The 21,965-nt window shown below is 37.0% G+C and overlaps 1 protein-coding gene across 3 annotated transcripts in view; it reads right to left on the minus strand.

Annotated features, from left to right (window-relative positions):
• RBM26 (RNA binding motif protein 26) overlaps nt 1-21,965 on the minus strand; it is a 99,024-nt gene that overhangs the window by 47,182 nt on the left and 29,877 nt on the right. For all 3 annotated transcript variants that reach the window (XM_030567091.1, XM_030567100.1, XM_030567108.1), the window contains exons 4-15: nt 21,239-21,327; nt 20,106-20,323; nt 18,288-18,548; nt 15,794-16,033; nt 14,317-14,457; nt 13,765-13,905; nt 12,606-12,717; nt 11,564-11,723; nt 6,329-6,493; nt 5,566-5,697; nt 2,931-3,002; nt 401-529 (exon numbers count right to left, since the gene is read on the minus strand). In XM_030567091.1, the coding sequence (XP_030422951.1) occupies nt 401-529; nt 2,931-3,002; nt 5,566-5,697; nt 6,329-6,493; nt 11,564-11,723; nt 12,606-12,717; nt 13,765-13,905; nt 14,317-14,457; nt 15,794-16,033; nt 18,288-18,548; nt 20,106-20,323; nt 21,239-21,327 (1,860 nt within the window). The remainder of the gene's footprint in view (nt 1-400; nt 530-2,930; nt 3,003-5,565; nt 5,698-6,328; nt 6,494-11,563; nt 11,724-12,605; nt 12,718-13,764; nt 13,906-14,316; nt 14,458-15,793; nt 16,034-18,287; nt 18,549-20,105; nt 20,324-21,238; nt 21,328-21,965) is intronic.

A 21,965-nucleotide genomic window follows, 5' to 3' on the forward strand; every position in this document is an offset into this window, starting at 1 on the left:
CAGAATGTAGCAAAAACACAAGTCAGTTCTAAACGGTTTGGAAAATAAAGTTAGGGATGTTCTGTACTCCCTTCTCACAATTATCCAAGAGACAATTTGTGTCTCAAACTGGAGATTCTATTTCCATGAAGATGCTTCAGATTTTGAGTTCCTATTGGAACTTAAGTCACCATATACTTATATTGCTAGAAAATAAACTGAAAAAAGTTAACAGTGGGAACAAATTCTGAAAGCATTTTTTTTGTCCTTTCAATACCAACTACACTGTTATTAGTGAGGATAATTTGATTAACTTGTTCCATCTATGCTGTTCTGAGGAAATATGTTGACACTGTCTCTACCAAACACAGAACTCCTAAATGTACTATACCCATTTCATAAAGAAGCATATTTACTTTACCTGTTTTTTCTTCTGTGCTTCACTGGAATCTAGACTGGAAGTGGAAACAACAGGCAAAGATTTCTGTGCTGCCTTCAAAGCAGCAGGATTGTATACAGTTTTTGTCAAGCCAGTAGACGTGGACAATACCTATAAGAGGAAATCATTTTATTATGTCAGTTTTTAGATTTTTTTCAGCAAGAGTGCTTCAAAATGCATTGGCTTTTCCACAATTGTGACATTATGAGTATAGTATAATATCTCATTGAAAGGTGACAGGGCCAGAAAGAGTTAATTAACTCACCTCATCGACTGACCTGACCCATGGGTGAACCTTAAGAACTGGTTAGCAAGATATGTAAATGAATAGAGCTTTGAAATGCAAGTCTGCATTGTTAGAGGTAGAAGGGGAGGTGTTTGCTCAGGTCTTGTGATGTAAGCAAACAAGTCTTGTCTATTGCTATAGTTTTAATTCAAAGATCAAAAAAGGAATATTAGCATTTAAGATGACACTTGAGTAAAATACTATTACTCTCTATGTCTCTCGTTGTACGTTGTGGTAACCTGTATCCGAACTGTTTAATGGATAAATTACTCTGTGCTAATTGCCAGGATGTTTGGGAGAAGGAGTTAAGCCTATTGTTTTCTCAGGCCGAAAGGCTGCTGGAAATGTATAAGAAGCCTAGGACATGATCCTTCTTCATCTCAGATCTGCTTTGGGTTTCAAGAGGGGAAACCCTAAGCCACAAGGACTGAGATCCCCAGTCATTGACTGGAGCCACCCTGAATATAAACATTGAACTATAACCTATGGACTATTTCTAAAAGGACTTTTGGCTACTACAAGCTCACCTTTATTATGTATCTAAACCTCAAGAATTGAATTCAAGTCTGTATGTGTACTGATCTTTTAACCAACACTCACTCTCTTTTCTTTTCTAATAAATTTTAGCTTAGTTAATAAGAATTGGCTATAGCATGTATTTTGGGTAAGATCTAAGTTATAATTGAACCTGGGTATGGGGCTGATCCTTTGGGATTGGAAGAACCTTTTCTTTTATATGATGAAGTAAGATTTTCAGGAATCATCATCATATCGGACAGGTGTGTCTGGACGGAGGCCTGAGGCTGGGCACTTTAAGGGAACTGTATGGTCTGGACTTCTAAGTAACCAGTGAGGTACTACAGAAGCTGTTTTGTGCTGGCTTGGTAAATCTAAGTATTGAAATAACCACCAGCGTTTGGGGTTTGTCTGCTCCGTTTTGTTTGCAGTTCACCCTGATTGAGTGACCTCAGCTGGCTCCCATGGGCAGCACTGTCACAACAATATAGACACCTTTTGCCTTCTTTGAGTATAATTCATTACCATATCAAAATTAAAGTAACAAACAAGTTCAGAGTAGCTTGGAGGTAAATGATAAAGAAAAATGCAGCATTACATCAACTATCTGCTTTAGCCAGTTAGGCTACTTTGGAATTGTCACACTCATGTTTAAATAAATACCACAAAAATCAAGGTATGACCTTACTTGCCTCATTAGGCCACTGCTTTTCTATAAAGGGCATTTAAATAGCTTCAATATAACTTAGGAGAAAGTTAAAATTAAAAGCTGCATGCAACTTGCTGGTGAATCCACTGGTCAGCCATGTACTCCATAAAAAATTGATAACAAGAGAAAAGTGACAGGAAGGAAACAGCAGAAAGAAATGAATTAGAATGAATCCCTTACAAAGAGGGATTTACAACTGAAATGTATCACAAAAAGGGCTTTACAACTATATTCTACTATTACCTCTACTCCTTCCTCTAGAAGAGTATTTTCTAGAGTGGATGAGTTGAGAGTAGAAAAAAATCCAAGTGTTATTATCAATGTCAAATTGTAAAAGCTCATAAGAAGTGCCTTAGTGGGCTAATTAGAGATGAGCTGAAATGTTGCTTTAACAAATTACAAAAAATTCCACACTCCTCCAAACTGTCCTTCTACAAATGCCTTCAGGACAGTGTGCTTCATTAACAGGCAGGAAACCAATGAAAGAAAAGAAAATGTTGATATTCGCCTTAAATACAGTCTTATCTCCTGAAGTTTCTGGCTACTACTGCCATGATACACAGAAACAAAGATAAATCAGCAGCCATTTAACAATAAAGGAGAGACCAGCTAAACTACTTAAATATTACTTAAAATGTATTTGCAATAAAAGTTCAACCTAGCAATGTGCTAACAATTTAGGCTCTAGAATAGATCTTCTAAAAGCATTTTAGTTCAGACAAATTTTTGGTGGTAGAAAGCATACAACCCAATATCTGAAGTTCAAAATGTGAAATAGTAATACATGCCCCATTGCATTTTACTCCTATTGCAATTTAACCATTCATTAAGCAAAGTATACTTGCTGTATACTTTCTCTGAGACTATTTTTGGCAGCTAATTGTGATTTCAATTAGATGTTTATGATAAGGGAAAAGTCGAAACAAAATTAATTTTGTATCAAGGATACAGCTGATACACAAATGTGAGCAGAAAGAATAATGCGACATGCATTTTCTTACCTTCTCTGTTGCTGGAGCAGGCAGTTTTGACACAAAACCCAGCCTATCTTTCACAGATAATTTAGTCACATTCTAACAACAAGAAGAAAAAATTAGTTCTTTTCTAATCCTGTGTAATTGTATAAGATTAAAACTAAGTACTAAAGTTTTAACTGTAAAATGCTGAATGCAGACTATAACAAAAGAGGTCAGCAAAGTCTGGAGGATTTTTTTTTTCCTTTTAAGATCTAAAAATTACCAGATTTTAAGTGTGACAATCTAGGTAAAATTGTATCAGATGCTTGAATATAAGAGCTGTCTTGTAAGATAGGCACTGATTCCAAAATTGAATTGACATGGCATGAGGATCTGCCCAAACACATCCAACTGTAGCATCAGGGGCCTTCTTGTGGAAAAAGTATGTTTCACACTAGCAGACCAAGGAGTATCTCTGTATTATTTACAAATAAATCACAATTTAAAAGGAAATCCTGCTGAAGACAGAACATTATAAGCTGCAGATTCCAAATATCAATTGCAAAAGAGGCACTTTCAGGACTTACGCATTTTGTGAATTCTAAACTAAGGTTTTCTTCCTCTTTTGGAGTACCCAGAGGGTTAAAGTAATTGTCCGAATCTGAAAATGTCTACTTATAGACATGATTCAATACTTGAAGAGTATTTAAAGGTAGAAATTCCTCTTGAAATCTCTCAGGAATCATAGTGTGTACTATGGTGCTTTGCCTCCTTGTATTAAGGAGTTAGGTAAAATTTTTGGAAACCTTTCCAAACCACAAGCTGACCATCTGTTCATAATGCTGCTGGTGAGCTGGCAGAGCTGTCAAAAGCCTGAAACATATATTAAAGATCTGTTGATTTTTGGTAGGTGAAGATTCTAACTGCTTCTGCAGACAAGTTAAGCACCATATGAACTAGGATCTGACCTATCTCTGCCACCTCTTAATGACTGGTCCCCTGAAATAGTGCTCCAAACAGTAACTGTGAAGGGAGACAGGACAGAACACATTGCAGGATAGCGCCTCAGACCACTTAGAATGCAGGTTCAACAGGAGCAATTACTGACAACCACCATCATCAAGAATCTAAGTATGTGACTTCAGAAGGAGGAGACAGTAAAAATCAAAGATAATGGTTACTGAAGAAAGTTGGCAACACTAACAGTCCATCTTCATTAGGAAAGCTTTCTCCGCTAAGAATATTCTGCATTATCACTCAAATTAGGGAACAAAGATCTTACATTTAGATGCCCCATCCTTTTCCAACCTGCACAGGTATGAGTACCATGTATGTGGTTCAAAATGAGAATACACGCTAGAGACTGTATTCTCTTATTTAATGAGAAAGTAGCTGTCCTAGACCCATTCAACACTTGAAAATTAGATCAGGCTAACTATGTCACTCAGGGCTGTGAAAAATTTCATGTCCCGTGCAACACAGTAAGGTCATCCTAAGCCGCACTTGTATAGTGTAGACATAGCCTTACTAACATGTTTAAAATTTTGCTCATGCAAACAGTTTGGCTCCAACCCTGCAAGTCAATGGGGCTCTATGAAGGTACAATGAATTCCAAGAAATGGGATTCAATAATTTCCACAGTTTTTACTGCAGTGGACTGACATTTAGGAGATGGACTGGACAAGTAAATTTGGTTTCCTATTTATCTTGATTTCTAACACATATTTTGACATCTAAAATAAATTAGTGACTATTGAAGCAAAAGCGTTTAAAGTGACAATTCTTAATAAATGCTACACTGTGCAAGTATTTACTGTTTCACAATTTAATGCAAATATTAAGAAAATATTTGTACAATCAGAACAGGATTACATGCAACAAAATAAAAGGATATCAATTGGATGACCTATGTTTGCTTCAAAACATTAGAAATTTAAAAGTGACAGCTTTATTTGGTCAAGCTTTTGGTTAACCTATTTTAATAGAGGTGGGGGAGGGTTTCCTGATAATATGCAAACTATTCTGTTGAGAAATCTTTATATTATTATTTTATTATTCTGTGAAAGATTATTTTTCATGATGTGCCTGAGTGCTTTAGCAATGGGAAGGTAGAAATAGCTCAATAAATTTAATCCATGCCCCAGAACTGTGACAAGATTTACTCTGTCCAACATAGCACCATATAACAAAAATTAGGCATTCAGCATCTAAAAAGTGATCTTCAAAATGAGTTCAGAGGCATCGCCATACCAACCACTATATCGCAACTCAGGGTAATGCAAGAGAGAGAGTTAGGTTTTTATCAAAAAAATAAAAGCTAATTTCGAAATGCTGAAAAAACTAGTTTCTTTATTAAAGATTTAACATGGATAGAAATATTTTCAAGTTTTTTGAAAATTTAATTGAAAAGCTAGGAACTATTCCTTTGCAGTGCTGCAAACCCAAACAGAACTAGCCAAATATCATTAGATTTAGAAAGACTCTCCAGAAATGTTACTCGTACAAAATGACAGATACATTCATGTGATAAATGCACATTTTTATATGGTATCCTCCACAACTACATTATCTCTATGCATACATTTTTGAGCTATGAAAACATTACAAACATATCATGAGGAAAGATATTATTATTTTAAATTACTTATTACAGATATTTCTCTAGTCAAGCTATACATACCTGAGCAACTTCTGTACTGGCACTCTGAGCCTCTGCAGGCTCAATATTACTTGCCGGTACAGGACCTAATCGCTCTTTGACAGACTGCTTCACTACTGGTAAACTGGGTTGCTGAACTAAAGGCTGTATTACCTTCAAAAGAAGAAAAAAATGTTTAAATCAAAGACACTAACATACTAACAATAGGGGACTGCTGCCTATGTAGACCAATAAATGTACAATGAAACTGTTATTGTCTCCTTTTAAATTTATTCTATTTCTTTTCTACCATTATAAAATGTTATCCTTGCTACCTAAAGAAGCATAGAATGATAGACTATCAGGGTTGGAAGGGACCTCAGGAAGTCATCTAATCCAACCTCCTGCTCAAAGCAGGACCAATCCCCAGACAGATTTTTGCCCCAGATCCCTAAATGGCCCCCTGAAGGATTGAACTCACAACCCTAGGTTTAGCAGGCCAATGCTCAAACCACTGAGCTATCCCTACCCCCCAGCAAGTCACATAATAGCACTTGGGTAAAACCATCATGTGAGCCTTTATTCATATTTTGCTAATCAGCTCCTGAACCTTATACCTGAGACAGGAAAGCAAGGCTCTATTATAAAACTTCTGAATAAAATCAATTACAACTAGTATTAGTTATTGTTCTTTTAAAATTTATACTATTAAACTGACTTGTCTATATTCCAGTAAATTTAATTACAATGACCAATTTTAACAACTTTTAGATAAAATTCCAGTACACAGACTTAAGTCCTTTACCTTCTGCATGGGAGCTGACATTAGTGGAGCACTGCCTTCTCGATGCCAATAGACTTTAATAAAGCGATTATTTAATACTGCTTCTGTGCTTGATATAGCTTTCTTTGCTTCTTCGTGGGTGGCAAACTGAATAAGGGCACCTTCTGGATCACCATGATATGCAACCTAAGATTTCATATTGAAAAGTCAAACTTACACAGCAGCTCCTACAACACATACTCAAGCTGACATGTCAGTCAACATAACCATTAAACCACTATTTTCAGGAACTCAAAAGCTTCCAATTTAAATGTACTATCAGTTAGGTATTTGGTATTCGTGACTTTAAACGTAAAAGATTTATTTTTAATATTACAGTTTTCAGATGTCAGTTTGGCTGTTATTAAAAATAGGGAGACAAAGAAAAGATGAGATCACTTATATTCCTGTAAATTAAAACACCAGTTTTAAAGCAGACACCTTTATATACAAATAGTTCTTACTGAAAATTAGTGCTTCTTGCTATTGAAATATATTTTTTTTTCAAAAAAGGTACAACTAAGCTTATGGGACACAATACATCATATACATCAGCACTCTAATTTAATGTGGTTTCTGTACACATATTTGTATGTGTGGACACCCAGAGATAACAAGCCTGTTCTCATTTCAGTCAATTACAAACCTATGTGCAACAAATCAAGTCTAAGAGAAATTTTATTAGTATCTTCCCAATGTATCATTAAAATTTCAGCATCATCACGCCTCCCAAGATTGATTTTCTGTATTTTAAATTGAAATATCCAGCACATAAAATTGAAATATTCCAAGTTTCTATGGTATATATAGCTTAGTAATGCCCAAGATATATATACAACATCGCAATATAAAAGTAAACTAATATATTGGTCACAGACTACATAAACATGTAGACCAGTGAGCAGACACTTCGAAAAAATCCTGTATCTTCCAAACAGCTGAGAGAAATTATTAATTATTCCCTCTTCTGGCATAAGAAAGTTTATTCAGTAGCAGCTTCATAATTATGGTTATAATCAGAAAACTGTGTGTGGAAAACTATACAGGCAAATTTTCAAAAATCAAGTGTGGATGCAGCCACGACTACAGTGGAGATGAGAAGATCGAAGAAAGCAGAATGGCTTCAACATAACACATGGAGGCTAGTTTAAGAGATGAAAGAACTAAAGAAGAGAATTCAACACAAATGAGACAGCTGTAAAAGTGCTATGTTGAAGAAAGAGCATGCAGATGAAGACAAGAAAGTTAAAAGATCAGCCAGAACAGAGAAGAAAATGGATGGAAAATGAAGCAAAAGAAGCCAAGGTGGTATAAAAATAGAATATTTTAGGGTATTCTAAAAATCTTTTTCTAATAGATAAACAACCAACATCACAATTCTCAAACTATTGTGGCACCATGAAAGCTCGAGATGGTACAATTTTAACTGGAGCGGAAGGATTGTGAACCCATTGAATAGAATATTTCCAGGTTGTGCCCACCCAGGTAGAACCATTAACACACTCAGAGACATGAAGAAATAGCAGACTGAGGGCTTGGCTACACTTGAAACTTCAAAGCGCTGCCAAAGCGTGAGTGTGGTCGCAGCGCCAGTGCTGGGAGAGAGTTCTCCCAGCGCTGCACGTACTCCACCTCCTCATGGGGATTAGCTTGCAGCTCCCAGCGCTGCGGCACTGTTTACACTGGCGCTTTACAGCGCTGTATCTTGCAGCGCTCGGGGGGTGTTTTTTTCACACCCCGAGAAAGTTGCAGCGCTGTGAAGCGCCAGTGTAGCCAAGGCCTTACTTATATCACTAGAATTGCCTTTGAGGAAGTAACTGAGGTCATAAACCAGCTGAAAAGTGGTAAAACATCAGGTTTAGATAAGATAGATGATTAAATGTTAAAAGCAAGCGAGAAAATTATGGTGAATTACATGTATAGGGTTGTATAGAATAGTTTGGGAAAAGGAGATCTGTCCTGAAGACTGGAAAAGATATGTCATCTATAAAATCCTTTAAAAGGGGGACTAGCTTATTTGTGATAACTGTGGCGAGATGACAGTCATACCAGCATCTGAAGAACTGTTTTGCACTACCATTTTGAATAGGATGAAAACTGCTGTTGAAAAGTACTCAGGGATAGGCTAGATTTCAATCTGGTAGGCTGAGTTCAGACCAGATTTTCACCTTGAGAAGAGCTATTGAGAAAGATTTAGAATACCAGAAGATTTTAAACTTTTGATTTTACAAAAATATTTGATAATGTCCACAGAAAAGCCCTCTAGAGGATACTGAGACATTGAGGAATTCCAGTAAAGATCATTAATTCAGTAAAATGTGTGACAAATGGAGACAGAACAGTTTAAATTTGTTACTGATAGCAAGGCTGCATACTATCCCTGTTTCTACTGTGCACTGTCATAGACTTAGCGATGAAAAGAGCAACAGTTGCTACCAAGGACACTGGTATTGTTTGGATGAGAGATAAACTGCAAGACTCAGGTTTTACAGATTATATAGTCAAATTGGATACAAACTTGGATGGAATAAAAAGAATTGTTAATTAGCATAAAAGCAGAAGCTGCTCAAGTGGGACTTCATTCAGTATGCAGAAGACCAAGACCACAAAGATAAGAGAGAATACTGTCAACACTGGTGGATGTGTGACTGATGGAGAAGACTACAAAAGAGTTGATGACTTTTGTCTATCCTGGAAGTACAATATCTGCTAATGGCCAGCTCAGTAAAGAAGCAAAGGCAAGAACTGGTAAAGTACTGGATCATCTTCTCATCTGTCAAAGATCTGGAGAGTAAGATGACACATGTACACATTCAAATGATATTGTACAAAGTTACTGGCCTTTTGACACCACAGTATGCCTCAAAAACATGGCAGATAGTGAAAGTACACAACAGAAAGCTTAATATATTCCATCAGCTTTATTTAAGAAGAATCTTGGGAATTTATCGGAGAGACTGTGAAACCAAAGTGGAAGTGCTGTGCTGCATATGTCAGTAGGTTGCCTTTTGAATAATTAGACAGCTATGTCATCAGGCTACCTTGTGGTAGAAATACAATGCAAGTCTTACATTGGATTCCACCTGGATGGAAGAGAGAGCATGCAGGACAAAGAATGACTAATAAAGGACAAATCAGAAATGATGCTGACATCATGGAGACAGCTTACGATGGAATCAAACATCTTGTGAGGACAGACAGGAGTGGCAATACCGGGTTGCCTTATGTGGCACTAGGCACAGGAGATTTTATAAGTAAGTCACTAAAATAAGAAAGCAATTAACAGCTCAAACAATTTACATTAGTTAGTTTAAAGTTACATTTTGAAATGCTAGAAGTTTTTGCTGTCTAGCTAAAAACAGCTTATTTGGAAAAATGTATACAACTAAACCATTAAAATGTAATGCATAGGCCAATTTTAACAAAAAAAACGTTTTAAAAGTCTGCCTTGTCCAGCATAATGACATGCATTAGGCCTAGCTATATTTTATAAATACTATACAGGGCAAGGAGAAGTGGAATCCTTGTAATGATGGTGGAATTCAGGCTCCTGAGAAAACCTGAAGAACTGTATAAGCTTCCAAAGGCCAGACAAAGCCAGCAAAGCATGTACATAAGAGTTTCTAAGCGTCTCATGGAAAGGAGAAGTGTGGGGACCCAGGAACTATTCAGAGCTCCTACATACTTCAGGCCAAGGAGAGATGTGGACACTGCAGAAGTTCAGAACTCTACTCCGGCGCAATGTTTTGAAAGCCAAAAGGAAATCAACAGATAAACATCCTTAATGTCAAGAAGCAACTTTACCTGAAAGCTGAAGTAAATGTATGCATATCACAGATTGTTTAAAAAAAAAAACCGAACAAAACAGAGAAGGTTGCTAAATAGTCAAATATCCTAATATTTCACACAGTTTGAAATAAATGTACAAAACAAAGCATAGCCACTGGAAAGGCTGAGGGGAGGTTATGTCAGAGTAAGGAAGATTCTATACACAGTCATTACAAGAATTTTATGGAAACTCAATCTCTTTACCTGGTTTTGATGTCTGGCTAGGTAAGACCAGTTTGATTTTAGTTCTTAGTAATAAATACATTTTGCACACCTTGAAGAATAAAAGCCAAAGCCTTCAAGAGTAACATGGGCAGCCAGAAAGACTTTGGTTATTCATCTTGCTGAATCATACTACTTGCTTAAACTATGGTATTCTGATGTATAAGATGTAAGGAAGAGAGGGTTAGGGTAAAGGCAGCTACACGTTATAGTGGAGTTTCCTGTACGTACTGGAAGGATAGAGAGGGTAGACTAGGCTGTCCTCATAGCAGATAGGTAGATGCAAACTATTTTTTCTAAATGCTACTAATATTTAAAAAGATACAGTATGCTGTGGTCTCTTCACAATGTGAAGTTGGGGCAAGGACGTGTCTGTACATACAAAGATCTGGCAACTCAGGTTAACTGGAGGATGGTCTGTTTACCATGCATTGGATGTGCAGTCAAACATGATGGAGGGCAACAGTAGAACACCTCTGATCTAGTTTTTGAGATTGGGTACAAGAGCAAAGTTAAGATTGAACTTCACATATATATTTCTAAGCAGCAATTGATGTGACAGTACTTGAATATTCATCACATATCTAAACTCCATTGTTCATATTTTCAATTTTTAAATATGGTTGTTAAAAAGTCTACCAGTCCTCTGTACATGCCAATGTCAAGAAGAAACCATAACTTAATAATGGAAGTTGAGAAATCCAGGTCTTGTATACTCCCTGTTTATCCTGAATAACTGTGGAAGGTTGGAAAAATAGCTGGATTACGACATGTATGAAACTTGAACAGTTGAGGAGGGAAAGAAATGTTTGGTCAGATTGGTTTAAAGAGTTTTAAATTATTTATCGTAAGTGCCAGACAAAATAGCTGTGGGGAAGATCTTAGTTAAAACATTAATCCCTGAAACCTTCATTTAAGGACTAAGAAAGCTCTCATTTCAGATCTGTGAACTTTCAAGGAGATTTCCATCAAAAACAAAAGACAAGACTTTATATTAATAATAATTTGAAAGTAAAAAAAAAAAAATAGGCAGAAAAAAATGCAAACGCTTTCAGGCCTTCACTAATTATAAAGCAGCAAAAAAGAGCCCACACTTACTTTTTTCCCATTTGTGAGTCTCTTTAATACAAGAAGTGATCAAAGAACACAGAATTTTGTGGTTTTTACCTGTAAATTGACTAAGTTTCCAAATTTGCTGAAGTGCTCGTTAAGTTTGCTGATATTGTTAAGTTCTGGTGGAACTTTCCTCAATTCAAGCTTCGTATTCTCATTTCCAAACTGCACCTTCTTCTGAAAACCAGGATTGTTTGTTCTGTTGAAGTTTTGCCTGCAATAAAATTAAAAATCAAGTCAGCCAGAATTCAAGACATTTTATAGACTTTTAAGCAACAAATGGTTTAAAAAAATTTGAATCATTGGCTAGATACAAAATATTTTAGTCTAATTCTTTAACTCCCAAGTTTGTAAAATCAAAATCCTTACTGATGTCTGAAGAATCTCACACTATTACACTCCTGTCATCCCAAGTCAATATTGAAGTCAAAACAATAATAATCAATTAGATATGTAAATCACATATGTAAATAAGAGCATCCCACTTGGCAGGTAACTTTTCAGACCTCTCAACTTTATCTCACCTTTAAAAGGCCAGTTATTCTTAAAGGAAATAAAATGAAAACTCATGCTGGGTTATCACACTTAGTGTCTCATGCCTCTAAGGCTACGTCTTCACTACCCGCGGTATCGGTGGGCAGCAATCGATTGCTCGGGGATTGATATATCGCATCTCATCTAGACGCAATATATCGATCCCCGAACGCGCTTATATCGATTCCGGAACTCCAGCAACCCGAACGGAGCTGCGAAATCGACATGGGGAGCTGCTGACATCGATTCCGCGCCGTGAGGACAGTGAGTAATTTGATCTTAGATACTTCGACTTCAGCTACGTTATTCATGTAGCTGAAGTTGCATATCTGAGATCGATTTTCCCCTGTAGTGTAGACCAGCCCTAACATGAGTCACGTTAAATCACTTCATTTTTTGACCCTCTACGCCATCTGTACAAGTTCGAGGGCCTACCGAGTACATGGCTACCTCAGAGGCCCAAGAACATTCCAAGCAGTTCATTTCAGAACAGGAAACAAGAACTCCCCTAAAGTCCAACAGAATTATTAAACTAAACATAGTATTAATGACGAGCACTCACTTTTCAAACCAAGCCTTCTTTGCAGGAATTCCTCCATCGCCTGCGCCAATTGATCTTTTCCTGGACTCAGAATCCACCACTATCCTCATACTATTTTTATTCGGAGGTTTTTCTGTATGCAAATGGGAGACTGAATTAATTTTTCATTTATATTTTCTGTGCATTTTGTTATAGTAAGACTTTTTCTGTTCCTAACTATTACCTGACTTCACCTTGATATTACAAGATGCCTTTTGATTTTTAGAACATCATAAATGCTGTATTTGTTCAAACTAGTGATCTCAACTAACCCAGCATTCTGTTTAATTTCCATACTGACAATTAAAGAAAGATTTCATCCTGCCCATACAGGAAGTTTCCTCCTAATCTCAGTTTATCACTGTATCATAAGGAACCTAATCTCATCTATATTGCCACTATTAGAGACATTTTTGTATGAAGGCTAAGTGACGCAGAAGGCATCTGGCACAGACTGGACCCATCCTGTTCACAGCATTCTGTGCACTGCTCTGATCCTGCCACTATTTCTGCAGAAGCCTACATTACACCATGAGGTAGCAGATGATTGGAGAAGGGGCTAATGATGAATGGGGCACTACTGAGCACCAAAAAACTAGGCACTACCAAGGGAGTGGAACTTGCGACTATGGAAGAGGAGCCAGACTGGGAAGCCCCAACCTAAACCCCACCCCAAATGTACAGCTCTAAATTTGGATTGTATCCATCACCTCCCATTCTTTGTATTCCCTTGTGTTACTGAACTGTAAGAACTTTAGGGCCAGAACTGTGCATTCCTATGTGTGGCCAGGTACGTAATAGTTTACTTGTTTATTTTTGTTGTAAAATGCCAGAAAATTATCTGAATGTGTCTCACCATGTATTAAGCGAATACTTATAAACTGCCAAAAAACATTAAACTTCTACATTATCTTAATAGGTTTCACTGTACTAGTTTTCTTGAACCTTCAGAATAATGGCTTAGTAATACTGAAGTCTAGATATCCACTGTTGACCTATTTATAAACTGGTTTTTAGTAGAAAAACAGGAAGAGCTTTATAATATTGCTATGATTTCTAACATTATAACTTTATTTAGTGATCACTATTTGTAGTAACACAAGAATACCAAGAACACTAGTAAGAAAATCTTTTGCAATACCTCTGGGGGGCAGATCCATATCACCTGATGTTAGTCCTATCAAATTAGGCCTTTGGGCATGCACTCTGTGCCTGTACATGGGCCTTGAAGTGTTCGTTATACTTGGAGCTTCAGGATTATAGGCATCTGTGTCATATGTTTCTGGTAATAAAGAAATTGTTTAGTTAAAATTACCTGCAGATATAAAAATCCAAGTTCTCAATGGCTTAAGGCTTGCTAAGATTAATATGAGAAATGGAACAATCAGTTGTATAATTATAGCACTCCAGCAAATACCAAAGTCAACATTTTGTAAAATAGATTTAAAAAAATCCTTCCCACCCTGACAACCTGAATGCAAAGTTTCAGGACACAATTAACATAAAAAGCAGGGGGTTCAAATTGATGTCACATGACCTTCAGAGGTAAGAACCTATCCTCCCAAACAAAAGTATAATATCTAGCAACACCATACAATTATATTAACAATGAACGTTATTCTATTTTGCAAACATTGAATGCAGTAAATTTAGAAAGTTATTTCTGATTGTGGGCGAAGTATCAGTACTACACCTGCTGCAAACAGTGATGGTGGAGCAGGAGGTGGCTGGTGATGAATACCAGTTGTAACAACAGTGGGAACGGAACTGGTTGCTGAGTTTGGAGGAGCATCCATGCCAGCAGGTTGTAAAGGTGGAAGTGGAGGAGGTGGTCCTGTCAAACCAGAAATAAAGAAAAATATTGCATTAATATTTTTATGTGCTTGACAATGGACTTAGCTATCCAAGATCACAACTACATCTGCAACGAAATGTGTTTCGAAGAAGGGGTTAAGAAAAGTTCAAACATTCTATTAAATTGCATGTAGTAACCTAAACTGCAATCAGTACCTCATATCTGTCAAAATAATTTTTGACTAGTCAAATTGTTATGTTCCATACAGACTACAGAAGCTTTATTTTACTGAATTTGTAAGATCTAACTTGTCTTTCCCCTCTTTTATACAACATAATGTTAGGAAGATTCAGTACATGAAGCAATACTGGGTTGGCAATGAATGTTTGGGCTTATGAACACATGCAGAGGAATAAAATTTGAAAGTTTATTAAAACTATTCACATTCTTTTCTCTGCTAGGTGGATTCTAACAGTTTAAGGTGCCAGTGAGGACGGTTGTAACATGAGGTTGGCCCATCCATACACTTTTAGTATTAAAAATTGGATCTGGCAAAGAGACATTCACCAAAAAAGTTATCTGAAAAAAAGTAGAATAGTAAGCTTATTTATCATTAAAAATTACACCATCAATTTAAAATTGAGACATTTTAAGAGTTTAAAATAATTTCAGGTACTAATTGTTCTTGAATAGTTCTACCAAATTACTGTGATTTGTACTTCGTTCTGTTTTTTTCTTATTCATCAACAGAGGGCAAGTCACAAAACCAACAATAAGCCAAAGCTGAATATTTCAAAGCTGCCTAAATACTTTGGACATCCAATTCCCACTAAAATTAAAGACAAACAAGCGTCAAAATCTTAGGCAGCTTTGAAAATCTCAGCCAAAGCACTTCCAAATGCACACCACCTCCCCACTCCCTTTCCCATTCTATAATGTTGGGCATCCCTACAAAATACAGGTTCAAAGTTTTTCAGACAGAAGTTTAATTTTTGAAGTTGCCTGTGTTCCTTTAACTTTGATAGTTCAAAGGAGTTAGCTCCATGTGTTGTGGATTTAAATGTTTTCTCAGAAGTTGGCCACTTGAGCTTTGGAGATCAAATGTTTCAGAGATAGTATCATTAGAGACATTTTGAGATTAAAACAATTTGCCATGAAGAGAATCCATTTAACCAATATTAACACACATATACTGCGGGACTCACAGGTTAAGATGTGCAAACCAGAGTCCTAAATTCATTTTAGGGGGAAAAAAAAAAAAGAAAAAAAAAAAAGCTACTGAAGGCCATTTTAATCTATTCAATACTGAATACAATTCAAGCACCATAAAGGTATTTGAAATCCTTAAGAAATTTTATTTATTTATTTATTTTACCTGTAACAGGTGGAAGACTAGGCGGTAAAGGGCCTGGAGGTGGCACTGGCGGTCTAAGATTAACAGGTGGAGGACTTAAAATTGGTGGTGGGGGAGGAAGTCCAGGCGGAGGTGGTCCTTCAACAACAGGGGGCTGTGCTGGAAAAGGCAGGATGCCAGGAATATTCACATCTTCTACAACAACTGGGTCACTTCCATGATCAAAGGGACACATGTCTCCTCTCATACAGAAACCCTTTTCTGAGAAATGAAAAGCATAATTAAATATTACCAGCATTTAACAGCTGATGTTTGATCTTTAAGCAGATACTAAATATCCTGCACATAACGTAACAGTTAGAAAGGTAAGATCTTTGCATAACAATATAAATTATTTAAAAATTAGGAAGTGAACATCTGGTCATTTAGCACGACTTCTACCTACTCTATTTACAAATTGGCTCTTTCTCCAACACAGCCTATTTCTAACAAAGAGGCAAAAGAGGGGAACCTGAATGTTATGAAATAGTGTCAGGAATGAGCAAGTTCCAGATTTTTGAAGTATAATCATGGATTTTTCCATGATCAGCAAGTTCAATGCAAACATAGTGGGTTGTTTTTTTTTAAGCTAAGTGCAGAAGCAACTGGTACTGACAAAACACCTCCTTTTGAAAACATTTAGTATCTAATCATTCACTACTCAGCACTAGTCAATAGTCCAAGTATAAAAATATTTCTGTATTGCAATATTTATCCAAAAGTATCAACATTCTTTGTTGCACTTTCCAGTGTACATGCTAGAGAGTAATAAAATAGTTTGGTTTGTTTTTGTTTTAAATAGTACAGTTAAAGTAATTTTCTTCTCTTTTTACTAGGAGGTACAATATTACTGGGTCTAGCAATATTCTCCATAAGTACTATAAGAACACCTGCTAAAACAGTTAATATCCACAGGTAAAATAAGAGATACAAGCTTTAATTCTTCTCATTCTTTACCATTACCAGATAAGGGTAGAAAAGGATACAGTGGCCAAGCCTAGTTTTAGGGAGAATGATAGAACAGAAACTGGAAAACTAAGTTAGTAGGATTTCACTGTTTTAATGAAGTAGTTTAGGGAGAAGAAATGTGTCTGGAAAAGTTAATAAGGGTGTCAATTAGATTCAAAGAGGCAGAAAAGCTGCTCCAGGTGGTAAGGACAGTACAGCAGAACAATCTAACAACTGAAGGAGGAGAGAGAAATGTAGGTAACAAGCATTAGAACAGAGAGGGACACAACTCTAAGGAAGATTCTGAAGACAGAGATCTTAGTATCAGGTTTTGAAATGGACAAAATACAGGATGATTTTAAGAATAGTTTTCAGACAATGATTAGGCTACTATCTACTATATTTTCAGAAGACTGAACTTTGTAAAGTGTTATCTAGCTGACCATAGAAAAAGAAAAGAGAAAAAATCAGGTTTCAGCAATCGCAACTGATGAAAATACTTCAGAAATAAAAGTACAAAATTTCATGCACCTGAGAAATGTGGATGTTGAGTAGGGGATCAAATCAAACTTCTAGGGCATAGTCCACACTAGAAAGCAGCTTCACTGACAAACCCTCCTAGTTTAGAAGCAGCTTAGAGTTACAAAAGCAATTCTTTGCCGTAACTGCATCTACACTAAGGCTTTTGCCAATATAAAAAAGTTGCAAAAAAGACTTACACCTATAACAGACACTACTATATTGGGAAAAGATTTAAGTGTAAACCTGACCTACATCCTCAACAGCTACTGCCAGTATGAGATCTGACATGAGAAAATAGCTGGGACTAGTGGAACTCTGGCTAAAAATGCAGTTCTTACTGGTTAAGAGGGTATCTGCTTTGGATCAATCTGACTCACTGAGACAAATGCCAACTGTGGCAGAAACATGGTTTGATACAGGCAGGAAGTGTGTAAAATGATTCAATAGTGTAGAAGATTTCAAGTATTCCCTGTATAAACACAGCACTTAGTAAGTTTGAAAAAAAAAAAAAGACAGTAAAGTGGTGCACCGAGAAAAAGAGCCTAAAATGTGAGGTTCAAGGTGACTGCCAGTGAAAAAATCAAGCACATAGGTAAGAGTAAAACCAAGAGAATAAAATGTACAAGAGTTCCCTGAACAGGATCATACCATAAGGTGGTGATTATACTCAAAACTATTAAATATACAACTGGGTTTGAGGGTGATACGGAGTAAGAGAACTAAGGTAAAACAAGAGATCACCACCAATAAGTTCATGTAAAAGAGCAACGCCAGGAATATGACAGGGACAGAAACAATCAATGAGGTTGGTTAAAGATAAGTGATTATAAAGGCAAGTTTAGCTTTTAAGAATTTTGCTAGGAAAAAAGATTGAAAATGAGATATAGAAGGAGACTGCTTTTGGGGTGGGAGTGCTAAAAGAAGGGGACAGTGTAGCTTGGAAGGGCAAAATTACATCAGTGACTGGACACCATTGTTGCATATATGTTTAAGTATCTGAACTTACCATCATAGTCTCTGCAGCGTTTCTTTGGCAGTGGAGGTCTTCCATATGAGTTGTGGTCCAACTGTTCTTCATGGAACTCTGACCAACTTTCAGTAGTGTTATTACCATGATGAGTAGGAGCAATAACTGTAATAGTGCTACTCAGTGTGGGGACAGGGTAATGGCCAGATGAAATGTTTGTTACAGACGGAACTGGAGTATAATTGTTTTCTAATGGATCTGTTCTATCCAAATCATATTTCGGCTTTCCCAAATCTCTTTCTGTAAGAAAATAATATACTTGTTTAAAAGGTAAAAATGTGTCAAAGATTGTAAGCTCCAAAATTAGACCAACTGTTGGATTTGTATGTGTTTGTAAGGGTATGTCTACACAACCCAGCGGATCGGCAGGTAGTGATCGATCCATTGGGGATCGATGTATCATGTCTCGTCTAGACACGATACACTGATCCTCAAACACGCTCCCCGTCAACTCCGGAATTCCACCTAGGTGAGAGGCGGAAGTGAAGTTGACGGGGGAGCGGCGGCCGTCGAGCCCACGCCGCGAGGACGTGAAGTAAGTTGATGTAACAGATGTTGACTTCAGCTATGCTATTCTCATAGCTAAAGTTGCATATCTTAGATCGATCCCTCCCTTCCCCCCCCGCCCCCGGTGCAGACCAGCCTAAAATATATACAATTCTTTATATACTGTTTTTTTCTTCCCTACCCTTGAGGTGAGGGGGAGAAGAGGAAGAAAGAGGAAGGAATAATTTCAATGTACTTTCGTAGTCAGGGAATAAATGCACCACCAACAGTCCAGCACTCATGAGCAACTCTAACCTGTATACGATGCTAGAGAAAATAAATATGGAAGGTAACTACATAGTACTTTCAAAGAATTATCAATCAGAAAAATGTTTAAAGTTATCAAAGTACCTTGTTAGCGTGCTTTAGATCTAAGATCATTATATAACGTGATGAGGATACACACCATTAAATGGAGAATTTAATTGTCAGTTGGAGTGGGAGTTTTGTGCACAAATACTGTAAGGCAGAACTTCACGTAGAGCTTTATAAAGCGTAGGGCTCTAACAAATTCACGGATTATTTTGGTCAATTTCACGCCCAGAGGGTTTTAAAATTCATCAGTTTCACAATTTCAGATGTTTACATCTGAAATTTCAGAGTGTTATAACTGTGGAGGTCCCAACCCAAAATGGAATAATGGGTGAGGGGGGTTGAAAGTTGTTGTTGGGGGGGGGGGGGTGAGGGAATGACAAAGGATTGCCACCTTCAATTCTGTACTGCCTTCAGAGCCCAGGTCTGAAGGCAGCAGCCACCAAGCTTCTTGAAGCTATAGGAGGTTCCCAGAGATGGAGGTGGGTCCAAGATACTGGAAGCACCTCAGCTGGAGGCTCCTAGCCGCTAGTCCCCTGATAGATAAACACAGAGGCCCTGGCCAATTTAGGGGCTCCCAGAAAAATGGATGCCTGTGATCTGGCCAAAATTCCCAAACCTAGTGCATAAAAATTAGGTTCCTAAATCCATTTAAGCACATAAATAAAAGAAACTTGAATTTCAAAGGTGCTGAACACCTCTAGCTCTCCTTCACTTATACTGTATTTGCTGAAGTACATCAGAGCTCTGAAAAAAATCAGGATATTTCGTGTCTAAAATAAGGATTATTAAACCTATCTTTAGGCACCCAAGTTTTAACATTTTGACCTACAGTCTTGTAGATAAGTTTTTTCAGTAAAAAGCTGCTGTACTTCAAGATAAATATTGTTTTTCATATAGATCATCAACCCATATTTTTAAAGACTAACAAACACCTACCTCTGCTTCGTGTTCTGCTTCTACTTCTGCTCCTGGTCCTGTCCCTATCCCGGTCCCGCAATCGTTCCTTACTCCAACTTCTGCTTCGACTCCTGCTGTAGCTCCGACTCCGTCCTCTTCTTCTGTTGTACCTGTCTCTATATGAATCCCGTCTAGGGGGGTTACGGTCATAATCCCTCTTGCGAGAACGTTCATCTTTTTTTCTTTCCTCGCGGCTTCTAAATGTTTGGGAAGTTAATCGTTATTTAAAAATAAGAACAATTTGAAAAGATAACTTAAAATGTAAACTCAAACCTTGTAATGGCTACTAAAATCTCATCAAAATCATACTCGAAGAACAGAATTTTTCCAGTATTCGTAAGTGCTTAAAACAGGAAAATGAAACATTGAAATTTTCTGCACTGTAACGTGAACCTGTAATAAGTGCAGGTATTGAAAAGCCCTGTTCCTAGAGAATACTGGCACATAGACATCTGAAGCTGATGCTATATTTGTTATTGACTTTTGTGCAGTTCTGATTCATTCTGAATGCATGCCTCTAACAGAGTATGAAATCTTTAACTATCTGTCCTTCTTTCCTCCAAAAAAACCTGTTCAATCATCTGATTGTGTAATTTTTTGTTGTATAAAAGCCTACCACCATATCAAGAAAATGTGGGTAAAATATTGCTTTTGTGCCAGGACTTATTTTCCCAGTAGGGCATTTTCCCCAAGGTAACAGCATCACAACAACTGAGAGTTACTGAAGAGAATGATAGTGCTGTATTAAACAAAGCATTCAGATTAAATTTCAAAATTAGATGGGTTTTGTGTTGTAATATAACCAATCATTTACACTCCAATCTGCTTTGTAAACATTTCTTAAATTGAGTTCGGATTATTTTTAGTTAATAAAAATCTGAACAGTCTTCATTGTTGCTTGTAAACTGTACTTATCTCAAGATTGCGTATAAAAAAAGCAATCCACAAAAGAGCTTGCTTCACAAGTACTCTGTTAACATTTAGAAGCATATCACTACAGAAGAATGAAACATTTGATATGTCACACCGCAAAAGAAAAAAACCTTTCAAAATTTAAGTCAATATAATTGGTTCTTGATATAATGCAAGAGTCAAACTAAGTTTATAATTACCTAGTTTCTCGGTACCGAGAGCTTGACTGAGGAGGACTGTGATTTAGTCTTCTAGAAAACTTTTTTTCTCGCTCTTCCTCTTTAATTATCTGGATTTTAAAGTGTAAACAGGAAATCAAAGACAAGCACAACACACAAGGCTTTTTTAAACAGACATAACTAGAATAAAAGAATCTGAAATTCAGTTTTGGCTAAGTGAAGCAAGGCCTAACACTCAACTTGATGGCATCTCTGAAACATGGTAACTTTTCAAGACTGTGCCCGACCAATTCCAAAAATTTCAGGGACTGTTCTGAGCATCAATAGGAGAACTCTATTATTTTGATAACAGCTGAAAACTGGAAAAACAACAGAAAAGCCTGACTCCCACAATGGCCATTTAGCGGAACACTGTGACACTCCCTCCAGTTCATCTCCATATTTCAATCCCATTGCTTGAAATGAGTCTGGAAATAACACTGCAGGTCAGGACTGAGGTGGTTGGACAGAGCTGGGAGGCACAGGGTTTGGGACTGGAATAGCAGGAACTGCTTCAGATCAGATGCTTATATTGAACAGGTTTAGGAGATCTGCCCTTTGACTGTGTCCACACTATGTCTGACTCAGGAGTAGCAAAGTTTTGCCTACTCAAAACTGTTATAAAATGGGTACTGTCTAAGGGAGAGACAGCAAGGCAGGCAGGAGTGTTAGAGCTTAAGGTTGTGTTCCAGGTCAAAACACGTGTGTG

Source organism: Gopherus evgoodei, chromosome 1 (assembly GCF_007399415.2).
Source record: "Gopherus evgoodei ecotype Sinaloan lineage chromosome 1, rGopEvg1_v1.p, whole genome shotgun sequence".
Classification (NCBI taxonomy): Eukaryota; Metazoa; Chordata; order Testudines; family Testudinidae; genus Gopherus; species Gopherus evgoodei.